At 42.1% G+C, this 10,803-nt stretch overlaps 2 protein-coding genes across 2 annotated transcripts; one reads left to right on the top strand and one right to left on the bottom strand.

Moving 5' to 3' along the window:
- The first annotated feature begins 92 nt into the window (after positions 1 to 92).
- Positions 93 to 2,711, top strand: c5h12orf43 (chromosome 5 C12orf43 homolog). Its single transcript, XM_077601159.1, has 6 exons — positions 93 to 261; positions 460 to 487; positions 679 to 777; positions 854 to 918; positions 1,001 to 1,088; positions 2,151 to 2,711. Exons 1-6 carry the CDS (start codon positions 135 to 137, stop codon positions 2,476 to 2,478), a joined length of 735 nt encoding a protein of 244 aa, XP_077457285.1. The 5' UTR covers positions 93 to 134; the 3' UTR covers positions 2,479 to 2,711.
- On the bottom strand, positions 2,567 to 9,243 carry hnf1a (HNF1 homeobox a). The gene is made up of 10 exons (XM_077601158.1): positions 8,766 to 9,243; positions 7,287 to 7,486; positions 7,020 to 7,200; positions 6,027 to 6,226; positions 5,800 to 5,942; positions 5,581 to 5,722; positions 4,455 to 4,637; positions 4,266 to 4,381; positions 4,111 to 4,195; positions 2,567 to 3,004 (listed from the first exon to the last, which is right to left on the bottom strand). The coding sequence occupies exons 1-10, from the start codon at positions 9,053 to 9,055 to the stop codon at positions 2,874 to 2,876; spliced, it is 1,671 nt and encodes a 556-aa protein (XP_077457284.1). The 5' UTR covers positions 9,056 to 9,243; the 3' UTR covers positions 2,567 to 2,873.
- Between the last annotated feature and the right edge of the window lie 1,560 nt (positions 9,244 to 10,803).

Genomic DNA, 10,803 nt, shown 5'->3' with positions numbered 1-10,803 from the left:
TGAAAATCGCTTGGAAGCTAGCTAAATCGTTGGACTCTTCGTTAAAACGGATTAGCGGAAGTAAAAGCCAAGCAACTACGTTACCCAGAATCCTCAGCTACAAACAGGAAATACTTGAAGGCACGTGTGTTAACATGGCGGCCGGGAATGCCAAGAAGATGCTTGGTACTTCAAGGGATTCCAGCAGTAGTAGTGAAGACGACGAGGAACGGAAAAGATGTGCAGAAGCTGTTTGGGATTCAGGAAAAAGTGGGACCACTGGTAATATTTTGTCTATCTTTTCGAAGACTTTATTTCGCAGTACGAAAACAACATGACCGACGTACCGCAGTGCTATTACAACTACTACATTAACTTCAGCAATATCTTAAGATAATGTGAATATATGTGTTTCATTTCTAATGGAAATTTTAACCTAGATATTATTACATACGTGATTATTTTCTTTTTTTAAATTAGGAAACGTCACGACCAAACAGTCAAAACGGTAAGTTAATTACGAAAACTCCCATGTAACATTTTGCACTCTAAGTCTTAACACGTTAAAAACCTACATATTTGTTGGCATGCATCCCTCACCTGTAATGTAACTTTTGTCTATTTCAAAACTTCATTAACATTCAGTTCAGTTTTTATTGTAGTGGTTGTTTTTATATTGTCATTTAATGTCGTTGACAGTGTTATAGTTGCTGTCCATGAACATGATGGCAACGAACTGCAAGTCACTCAGGGGTTTCAAACTCACGTTGCCAAAAAGTTGGGTCATTTTCTTGACAGGTAAACAAGTGTTCTATTTTTTTGTGTTTATAACTGCAAAACATGCCTCCAAAAATAATTCACACATTTGATTTAGTCGCTTTACAGAAATTGAGACTGAGACCTCTAAGTGTAAAACACCACAACAGTGTGAAGATGAAGGTAAACCCCCTTTTCGCCTCAACATTCTTGCATGTTGTCATTTCATTATTATGTTTTAATCTGTTTAACATTCTTCTCTCAGGGTTTCTTTTGTTCTCCACATCAGTACCAGGACAGCCAGAGGAACCCCCTCCTGATGTAAAGCGACGGCGGCCTATTCCAAGCTCAAGGTTTTTCTATCTACACACTTATGGACTTATTATAAATCCATTAGATATAGATATGCCTAAAATTAAGGGGGGAAACAAGCCGCTAAAATCACAAATACTCAAAATTCAAGCACATTATGACACAATCAGCATACTGTAACAAATCAGACAAAGGCACATACCTTGAAATGAATTGTATTTCAAATTAAATGTTTTTTTTAATAAAGACCAAAATTTAATAGAAAGAAAATCCAATCTTTCAGAATGATATGGAGTCCTTGACGAAGGTCAACAATTATGGTGTATTTGCTCCGTTGTGAAAATAGTAACTGATAGGTTTATTAATAGATATACTTTAATAAAAACAGAGACATCGTTAACGTATTCCAGCGTTGAAACTAGCAAGTGAGAATCGTCCTGGCTCATCCTCGCCAGCGTGACACTCTGAAGAAACGGCATCCTCCTCTGTCCATTTAGTTGCGCATAATCAAAACACTTAAGGTAATCTGATTCAAACAATTGTATAAGATAACCGAATAACACCATTAATGTAAAAAAACAACTGCCACAACAATTGCATATCAGGTCGGAAACAAAAACACCTGCGTAAGAATTTACACAAGTAAGCATAATAACTTCATATAAGGTAAACCGGGTGACAGTATTTTAAACAATATGCGAGTATTTTCGGAAGTTGATTCGATTATCGCCATCTGCCGGAATCCAAGTCAAAGCAATTTAAGAGTCCCTCACAGATCTTCATTGCGAACTCAGATCAACAGTCCTCGGCCTGGAACATGGTGATCTGTCCGGGCAATAGTTCTGAAAACAATTAAATGTCGGTCCCAAATTACAATAAAGCTCCCATACATATTAATGATTAATGCACATATAATAACATTCCAGAATAACCCCAACAGTAACCTTGAGGCAAGTCTAAATTTAAAGAATAGTGTTTGATTAGATTAGAACTTTATTTCATCCCGTATTCGGGAAATTTCTTGGGCCGCATAATGACAAAAAGAACATCTGAATGAATGACATTTTGCTTCTCAATCTAACATTTTACTCTCTTTGGTCCAGTGACAGCGACAGTGAGATGGAAACAAGGTTGAAGGAAGCAGCCGTCTCATTGAAAGATCTTTTACCCCCGTCGTTACCTGTTGCCTCACCGACGGCAGAAGCAATTCCCCATTCAGAAGGAGAGGAGAAAAACACAGCTGAGACCGAAGCAGCCGGTATTGCCAAGAAGAAGAAAAAGAAACGGAAGAAACAAGCAGAAGACACAGAAAGTAAGCATGTGGAGTGCAAAGAATCGCCTTGTCCCAAAACTAATGGCGAGCACGCCGCTTTAAAGCAGAAACATCACAAAGTCAAACGGAAAAAGAAAGTGCCCGATTGCGACGAATGAAAATTGAATGAAAAGCCCAGTGATTGGATAAAAACACATTGAACAAAGTGCTCCTGTGTTTACAATCATTGACAACACACACACTTGCTTCAATTCTTGGCCTTTAATACTATTGTTCATAGTTTGTCACAAAAGATGCGCCGTGTGTTTATCATGTGAACACATTTGTAATGAACGTACAATTTTCTCAGATTTTCCAAAAGTATTTAAATAAAATACATTTGGTTGTCAAATCTGGTGATTTTCTGTGTTAACAGCTAATCACTTTCTTGTTACATCCTTGACTTTTTACACCTCTTGTTGTCCTTTCATCAGAACTTGCTAAAGTTGATTGAGAGCAACATTCCGATAAAGCTCCTTGGTCACGTTGGTGTTGCCTCGCTGGAGTCGCAGCACTACTGGGCAGTAGAGACCAGTTGTGTCGGAATGTAAGAGCTAATGTCTGTTGGTGAGGGCGACAAGAGGTGAGACTGGTTGTTGTCCGTTGTCTGGGATGCAGGATAGAGCTCCGAGCTCTGGCTCGATGCTGTTCAAAAAAACATGACATTTATTTAACTGGGCTGCAAATAATCACCGTCATACCAAAAAAGGTGATACACAATGATTTATGGGATTACCCCAAGCCAAATTTGACGACAGACCAATAACGGAGAGCTGGGGCATACATGGAATGCTGATTTACGGCATTTCGATACGTTTTAGGAAAAACAATCAATGTAGTCCAATAATTTAAATACCTAGGAATCACTCTTGGTTTATTCATTTATAAGCAAGCTTTGAACGTCTTGGACAGAAAGCCAAAAAGGCACCACCACTGTTAGATATTAAAAAAACACAAACGCCTGAACTGGAACAATACTATTAAATATGCAAATGCCACCTTAGTCTACAAAATCTTCCAACATGAACAAAATTGCGATCACGACGGTGTCTAAAATTGTGTCGTGTGTGTGTGTCATCGTTTATCTTGTACCTACACAAGGGACTAAAGATGGAAATTAGCCCATGGCTACAATCTTACATATTTACATATATATGTTCATTAACATGAATATAGATATGTTCATTAATATGTGCCGTCCCTTATTAAATAAATCAATCAATCATAATTTAGGGATGTCCCCGATCGGAAATCGTGCCCATTCGCATCTTTTTGGCGGACAGTAATCGGGGGGAAATAGATCGGATTTTTAAAAAATGTTTTTGATCCACAAGTATATTGCATTTTTTTTAAAATTTTGATTTTCAGACTTTTGACGCAATTGAAACAAAACTTTTAGTTACAAAAATGGAAATGCATAACAAATCGCAACTAAAATAGCTCAATTTATTGCATTGGGTGAACATATTTATTCGCTGTATTTATGTAAACAATTTGTTTGCAACCTTATTCTGGTGGTGCTTATTTTGGTGCTTTATTCAAACTAGATGGACAAAACACTTTTCGTTGTAGTACTTTTTTCCCCCTACTTGATACAATTCTTGGGTATCGGATCTGGACTCTGTATGGACGGATTCTCCAAAACCAGGCTTTTCTTAGTCGCATGCAAAAATATGTGATCGGACATGCCACTACTAAATATCAGTTTTCCAGTTCATGCAAGGGTCATAGGTGCCGAGGTTTCCTATTACCTGGTACAGGTGTGTGAGGTTGCAGGTGCAGAGAATTTTCATGCAACGAAGGATCTGTCTGCTCCTCGGGATCTGTCATTAGAATCTATCCCAAAAAAGATAGTGATGGTATTTGAGAAGTTTCTGTTCCCGAAGACCGTTTATGCATACTCTACCTGTCTGACAGATGTGAGGCTGGTAAGCGTCCCCAGACTGCTGCTATCAGTAATGACCATGGCCTGCGACAGCAGACCGGACGTAGCGTACTGAGCCGAATCGGTCTTGTTATACACTAAAATTAATAGAAAAATGTAGCCACGCTTTCTGTAAATTCTGCCCAATGGTGCTCAATTGTGCAAACTTACTGTGGCTCGGCAATTGTGCCATGGTCGCCATAAACGGACTGGCACCCATGTGACTTTGGAGCTGCTGAGACATTGGCTGCTGGCTGTGAAGCTGCTGCTGGAAGGAGATTGGCTGCAGAGTTGTGAAGCCACCTCCCATGTTGTTTATGACGGGTACCGTTTGCGGTTGTGTGGAAGCCAGGCCTGAGGATGGAAAAAAAATCAAGGTCAAAAACCAAAAGACATCAATTTTCCCGTATTTAATACGGTTTTTGGATCATTTCAAATTGTGTACACTGAGTAATGTTACCCCCCCTGGTGTCCTGCCTGAGTGATTGCCCATTGTGTTCAGCTGTCGTTTCTCCAGCCCTGGTGTATTCCCACTGATTATGTCATTTGTCGGATCGTCTGCTTTTGTTTGTCCATGCCATATTTCCACGATATCTCGATCCCGGTTCCATATGGCTCGTTCCTCGCTTTCCCGTGTCTCCCCTTGTCAGGTTTGGTTAGGTGATTTGATTTCTAAGTCTTTGTTATTTTCTAAGATCCTGCTTAAGCTATTAAAGTTTTGGTTTGAGCACCACCTCCCTCGTCCTCGCCTGCTTCCCTGCGATTGGGTCCTAATTCCTCGTTACCTCGCCCCGACGTCTTGCCAAAGATGTGACGTGTAACAACTTTTGTACGGGAAAATGTTTTACAAAAAGTATGTTTTTGTAAAACTGATCTCGTCTTCCCCATTTTGGCTCTAATCCGGATCGTCTCGGTGAGTGGTAGCATCGTCGAATGCTAATGTTGTCATGTTTTGAGCATGATATACGCATGCGCCTCAGTCACTTCCGCCTTTTCACTATATAAATATAGCGCGTCAGTAAGCAATGTAGCCAGACAGTCAAGCTGTCAGCGACATGTACAGAATCTTGAATTCAGTGCCCACAAAAGGTGCACCGATTTATTAGGCACCCCGTCCACTTTAGGAGAAAATGTGAGACTTTTAAGTGCGCCCTTTGTGAGTTAAAATGTGCCGCGTTGCGTTTGTACGGTTTATTATCACTTAATAAGGGGAATTGCAATCATTAATAAGGGGAGATATTGGCTGAGGTTGACGAGTATGAAAAGATGTTCAAAAACTGGGGAAGGTGGACGTTACCGATGAGAAGCGAAGACTCTCCAAGGCTCATGACGCTGGGGAGGGAAGCCATGATCAGGCCTTGCGAAGATGCAGGCGATGAGGACAAACTGTGAAGTGAGGTCAAAGTGCTTACGGGGGGAAGTGGGCCTCCGCTCGAAATCTAAGAGCAGATGGCAACGTGATCGTTACAGCTGCGAATTAGTCCGCACAACGGAGGTGGATGGGTCGCTCGTTTACCAGTTTGGGATGGTGGCTCTCGAGGAGTGTGTGGCTCGGCTCCAGCTGGATGGGACTGGCCACGAGACGCCCCATGTTTTCACCGCCGCTACCTCTGCCTGGGTTCAGGCTCTCACATTGGATTTGATGACTATATTTGGCACCTAGAGTTTAAGGCATGGTTACGGACCGAGCGACTTTTGTGCGCTAACGGTGCTAGGCTAGTGGTAAAAAAAAAGTTGGATTACTCAGTTCTGGACTAGAGGAGAGGTGGTTGGAAGAAGAAGCAGAATGGCTGGGGAAGGGCCCGTCAAGAGCCAGTTTGTGGCGGAAAGCCTCCTCTTTCCGCCGGTTGGCGAACCAATTGTACACCCTGACTTCTGTGACCAGGTTTGAGCCCAGGCCAGCAAGCTGCGAAGGTGATACTCCTCTTTGGAGACACTCTGCCCTGAAGGGAATAAAAACATTGATTTCAAATGGGATGCTACTTGAGGCACTCAAATATAACTGCCTTTAAAAAAAAAAATTTAAACCGTTACTCTATCCAAAACGATTCAGCAGGGAACCCCCACCCTTTCACTAATTCTGGTTGTGACATCACAACCAGACAAACATTTCGAAAAGTGTAAGTTGAACTTCCCTTTGATTGACATAATCTGTATACTAAAAATACATTCATTTTCTGAACCGCTCTATCATCACAAGGTTTGCGGGGGGTGCTAGAGCCTATCCCAGATGACTCCGGTCCAGAGGTAGGGCACACCCTGAATCGGTACCTGGAGACGGACACCCATTCACACTAGGGGAAATTTAGAGTGTCCAATCAGCCTAACATGCATGTTTTTTGGAATGTGGGAGGAAACTGGAGTACCCAAAGAAAACCCACGCAGGCCTGGGGAGAACATGCAAACTCCACACAGGTGGACCAACTTGGATTTGAACCCAGGACCCCAGAGCCGTGAGGCCGACGCCCTAACCACTCATCCACCGGGCTGCCTTAAACATACAATGTTAAATTAATATTAGTGTATAGAATCTTCGCATTATATCACTTTAAATATAGTTGTTTTTGATGCATTCTGTATTTATTGTGCATTTGTAGCCCTTTTGTTATTGAGTTTTAATTTGGTTGTTAGCACCACTGTTGAAGATCAAATATAAAGACAAATGGGAGACGCTCACTTAATGCAGCGTTGATTATTGATATTTTTCTAATAATCAGATCAATTGCGTCAAATTACCTGTTGCACTCCTCCACCAAGCCTTCTCTCTCCTCCTTGCTAGGGTTTTTTTGCCGTTCGTAGGCGTGGAAAAGGATTTGCAGGGAAGCTGGACCCCATTTGAATCGGTTCCTGCGACCCCTCCTGGTATCGTCGCCTGGCTCCTCCATGGATGCCAGGCCATGTTTGGCGTTGGTGAATTCTAGCAGGTAACAAATGGCAAGGTACTTTTAGTCTTGCGCTCCCACCCGTAGATTTGGTGACGTCGCGGCGTCTTTCGGCACTCACGCTGGCTGATCTCACACTGCTTCTTGACGTACCAGCTGTAGAGCGCCGCTCTCTTCTGGTTCTTCATCGGCGTGCCTTTGTTGAGATGTTGCGAGAGGTGCGATTGATTGAGTCCCGTGGACTCCACCACTTCTCGCTGCGGGAGATTGTGTTGCTGCATGTAGCTTTTCACCATTTTTGCCACATGCCACGAGTCTTCCCTGTTAGAATTACACGCAGACATTTCGTTACCAATTTCATTATACACAGTTGTGTATGATGACAATAAAGGCTTTTGATTTGATTTGAGAAAAGAGACTTAAGACATAACCTGGCAACTTGTACGTTTTTCCCGTATTTTACACGTTTTTGACCACGTTTTGGTCAAATCTGATATTCACGGTCAATTTGAATTCAAAAAACTAAATTAAATGCTTTTTAATTGTCATTATACAAGTATACGTAATGAGATTTAAAGCGCATTTAAATCAGTGCCTCATAGGCTTGAAAATCCACAATTTAAATGTAAATACATATATTTTTGACCCTTAATTTTTCAACATTCAGCAAAAATTGTTACAGAACTTTCCCGATTATTTTTCTGTGACCAAATCTAACTGAAATGTTGCTTTTTTTGTCTTTTGCTTTCCTTTTTTGCTTTTTTTTGTCTTTTACTTTCCATTTTTGCTTTTTTTGTCTTTTACTTTCCTTTTTTGCTTTTTTTTTGTCTTTTACTTTCCTTTTTTGCTTTATTTTGTCTTTAACTTTCATTCGTTTTCCCTTTTTCCCCCGTTATGCAAAATCTGGCTGAAAGTTATTTGCTTCCACAAGAACACTGAGTCTATCACGCAAGAGACGTCGAACGTGATCACTCGGAAAGACGTGTCCAGGCGCGTTATTGACCGAGATAAGCCAAAGCACACAGGAGCAAAGTCCATCGGCCACAAAAACGACGAAAACCACACAGCTCGAAAGCCCTTATATACATTTACTCCCTTTTAAAACCTAGCCAGTTATGCACAGCCACATCAAAAACAACAACAACAAAAATCCATCATTTCACCATGCTTCAAAAATACATCCAAATTTCCCCTTTCATAATGACTAAAATAATCCCTATTTTCAAGAATTCCCAATTAAACAATAAAAAAAAGACATTCGTTTCCTAGCATACGCCACATTCAAATTTCCGTTACCTCACGTGTGATTATGCAAACATGGACTCAGGACCGGCCCTCGTCCATTAATCTTCACCTACATACGCGCGCCGTTTATTTATTAAGAAATGCTCGCCGAATAATGATGGGGGTGGGTAATTAGTAACCAGCAAAGGTGGAACCCTCTTTAAATGGGCTTCAGACGCCAGAGCGAAACAGACCAGCAGGAGAAGCACTTAGGAAGCCATTTCGGCTCTTTTTTTTACGGCCCAAAATCAAAGGAGAGGATATTTACCCCCCGACAAACTATCCGGATATTTTCCCCCTCGCGAAATGTACTTACTGCAAAAGGCGTTCGACTTCAGCCCTCAGTTTGGCCGCCTCTTCCGGGCCGAGCTTCTCCAAATCTCGGAATATCGGCGGCGGGTAATCCATCTCCCCTTCCTCGGAGCTTTCCCCGTCCCCCCGCTCGCCCTTGTCTGTCCCGTTGGCCCTGTCTCGCTCCAGTTCCCCCAAGGCGTGGACCAGGACGTCGCGAGAGAGGCCCGATTCCAGGAGGGCCCAGAGGAGCTGCTCCTGGAGGGCCGTCAGACGGCCCGACCTCGCCGTGGCGGGCCTGTCCTCGCCGTCCATCGCTCTAATGCCTTACCTGCTCCCGCTCGGCAAACAAAAGCCCCCCAGCTCTCATGTGCCGGCCGGTTACGCCGTCATATTTTTTCGAATCCCTCTTTTTTCTTGACATTGACTTTTTCCCCGGGTGAATCCAGAGCCGTGGCCGATTTTCCCTCTCCACCTGCTGTTTAGCTTTCAAAGGTCAATTTTCTTTTTTTTTGAACCTTCTTCCTCTTCACCGCCTCCCCCCGCCTTGAACTTTGTCCCTTCTCCCTCATTCCCCCACTGTGAACAAAGTGCACTTTGACAAACAATTTGTTCAAAGAAAGAAAATGCAATAACAATGCAGCTCCTGTCACGTTTTTAGGGGTGAATACCGTATTTTCTCGCATATTTGTCCCTCAAAAAATGAGGACTGAATCAAAGCGTGTGCGGTTGTTTGGTCGCCGGTCTTTTGGTCGTGTGCGGTCGATTGGTCGCCGGTCTTTTGGTCGCCGGACTTTTGGTCGCAGTCTTTTGGTTGCCCATTTTTTGGGTCCGGGCGACCAAAAGACTGCGACCAAAAGACCATGACCAAAAGTCCGGCGACCAATCGACCGCAGACGACCAAAAGACCGGCGACCAAACGACCGGCGACCAAACGACCGGCGACCAAAAGACCGGCGACAACGAGCAAAAACTCATGTACTTGTGCCTGCCATGGCTCGCTCAGGGCGCCGCCATCTTACCTAGGGATGACAAACCAGCAATGGATTTATACAGTATCTTCTAAATACCACGTGCAATGATTTTTCTTAAGATTTTCCCTACAAATTATCACATTTGTACTCCCTATTAAAACCATGAGGGCGGCTTATACGAGAGAAATTGTAAAATTTTAACAATTTTAAGGGTACGGCTTATACGCAAAGGCAGCTAATATGCGAGAAAATACGGTAATAACGTACCCGCACATAACAAAGTGATAGAAATCCATCCCTGTATTAAAATCAATACAGGCCTAATTATCTACCAAACAAAAGCCATTATGAGCCCATGTTTTGAAGCCATAAACTTCAATACCACGCTGTATTGTTTTTTTGTGTGCAAAATGCATGGTGCAGTTTAAAAACAACTTTTAGACACCAGAGTTGACTCACGCTAGCCACTAGAGAGCGCAGTTGTGCCAAACCTTCTTCTGACAACTCTTTGGGAAGCAACAAATTCTTTTTCAAATGCAATTACAATAGTTATCAAGCTGTAATCAGTTAAATTAATGTGAGAAAATGCCTATTTCACAGTTGTTCTTAAGAATTTTGATGATTTCTGGACACTAATATCTGCACCATTTTTTTGCTGTGCTTTAATTTTCAACAATTAAGTTAATTTGACAACAAAACAAACATAATAATGAAAAGCACACCTCCAACTTGTGTTTACGATTTATTTTACAACGCCACCCCCCAAAAAAACATGTATAGCAGGGGTAGGGAACCTATGGCTCGGGAGCCACATATGGCTCTTTTGATGGGTGTATATGGCTCTCTGCTAACCTGTGAGGTAAACTATGCAAACTCCTGGTGAGAAAGCGCAGGAATAGGAGCATTACGTTGGTATTATGCAATTGAAACTATAATTTATAACTTAACTATAACTTATAATCATATTTTTTTCATTACATTCTTCTGCATGGATATTCTCATTGATTAGGAACAACATAACAATGTTGTCAAAAGAATTCACAGACTTTTTGGTACTTTAAAAGTGGTGATGTGACTAAAAAAGGCACA

This window comes from Stigmatopora argus, chromosome 5 (assembly GCF_051989625.1).
Source record: "Stigmatopora argus isolate UIUO_Sarg chromosome 5, RoL_Sarg_1.0, whole genome shotgun sequence".
Lineage (NCBI taxonomy): Eukaryota > Metazoa > Chordata > Actinopteri > Syngnathiformes > Syngnathidae > Stigmatopora > Stigmatopora argus.
Note: the sequence above shows the minus strand (reverse complement) of the source record. Positions and strands in the feature narration are given on the sequence as shown.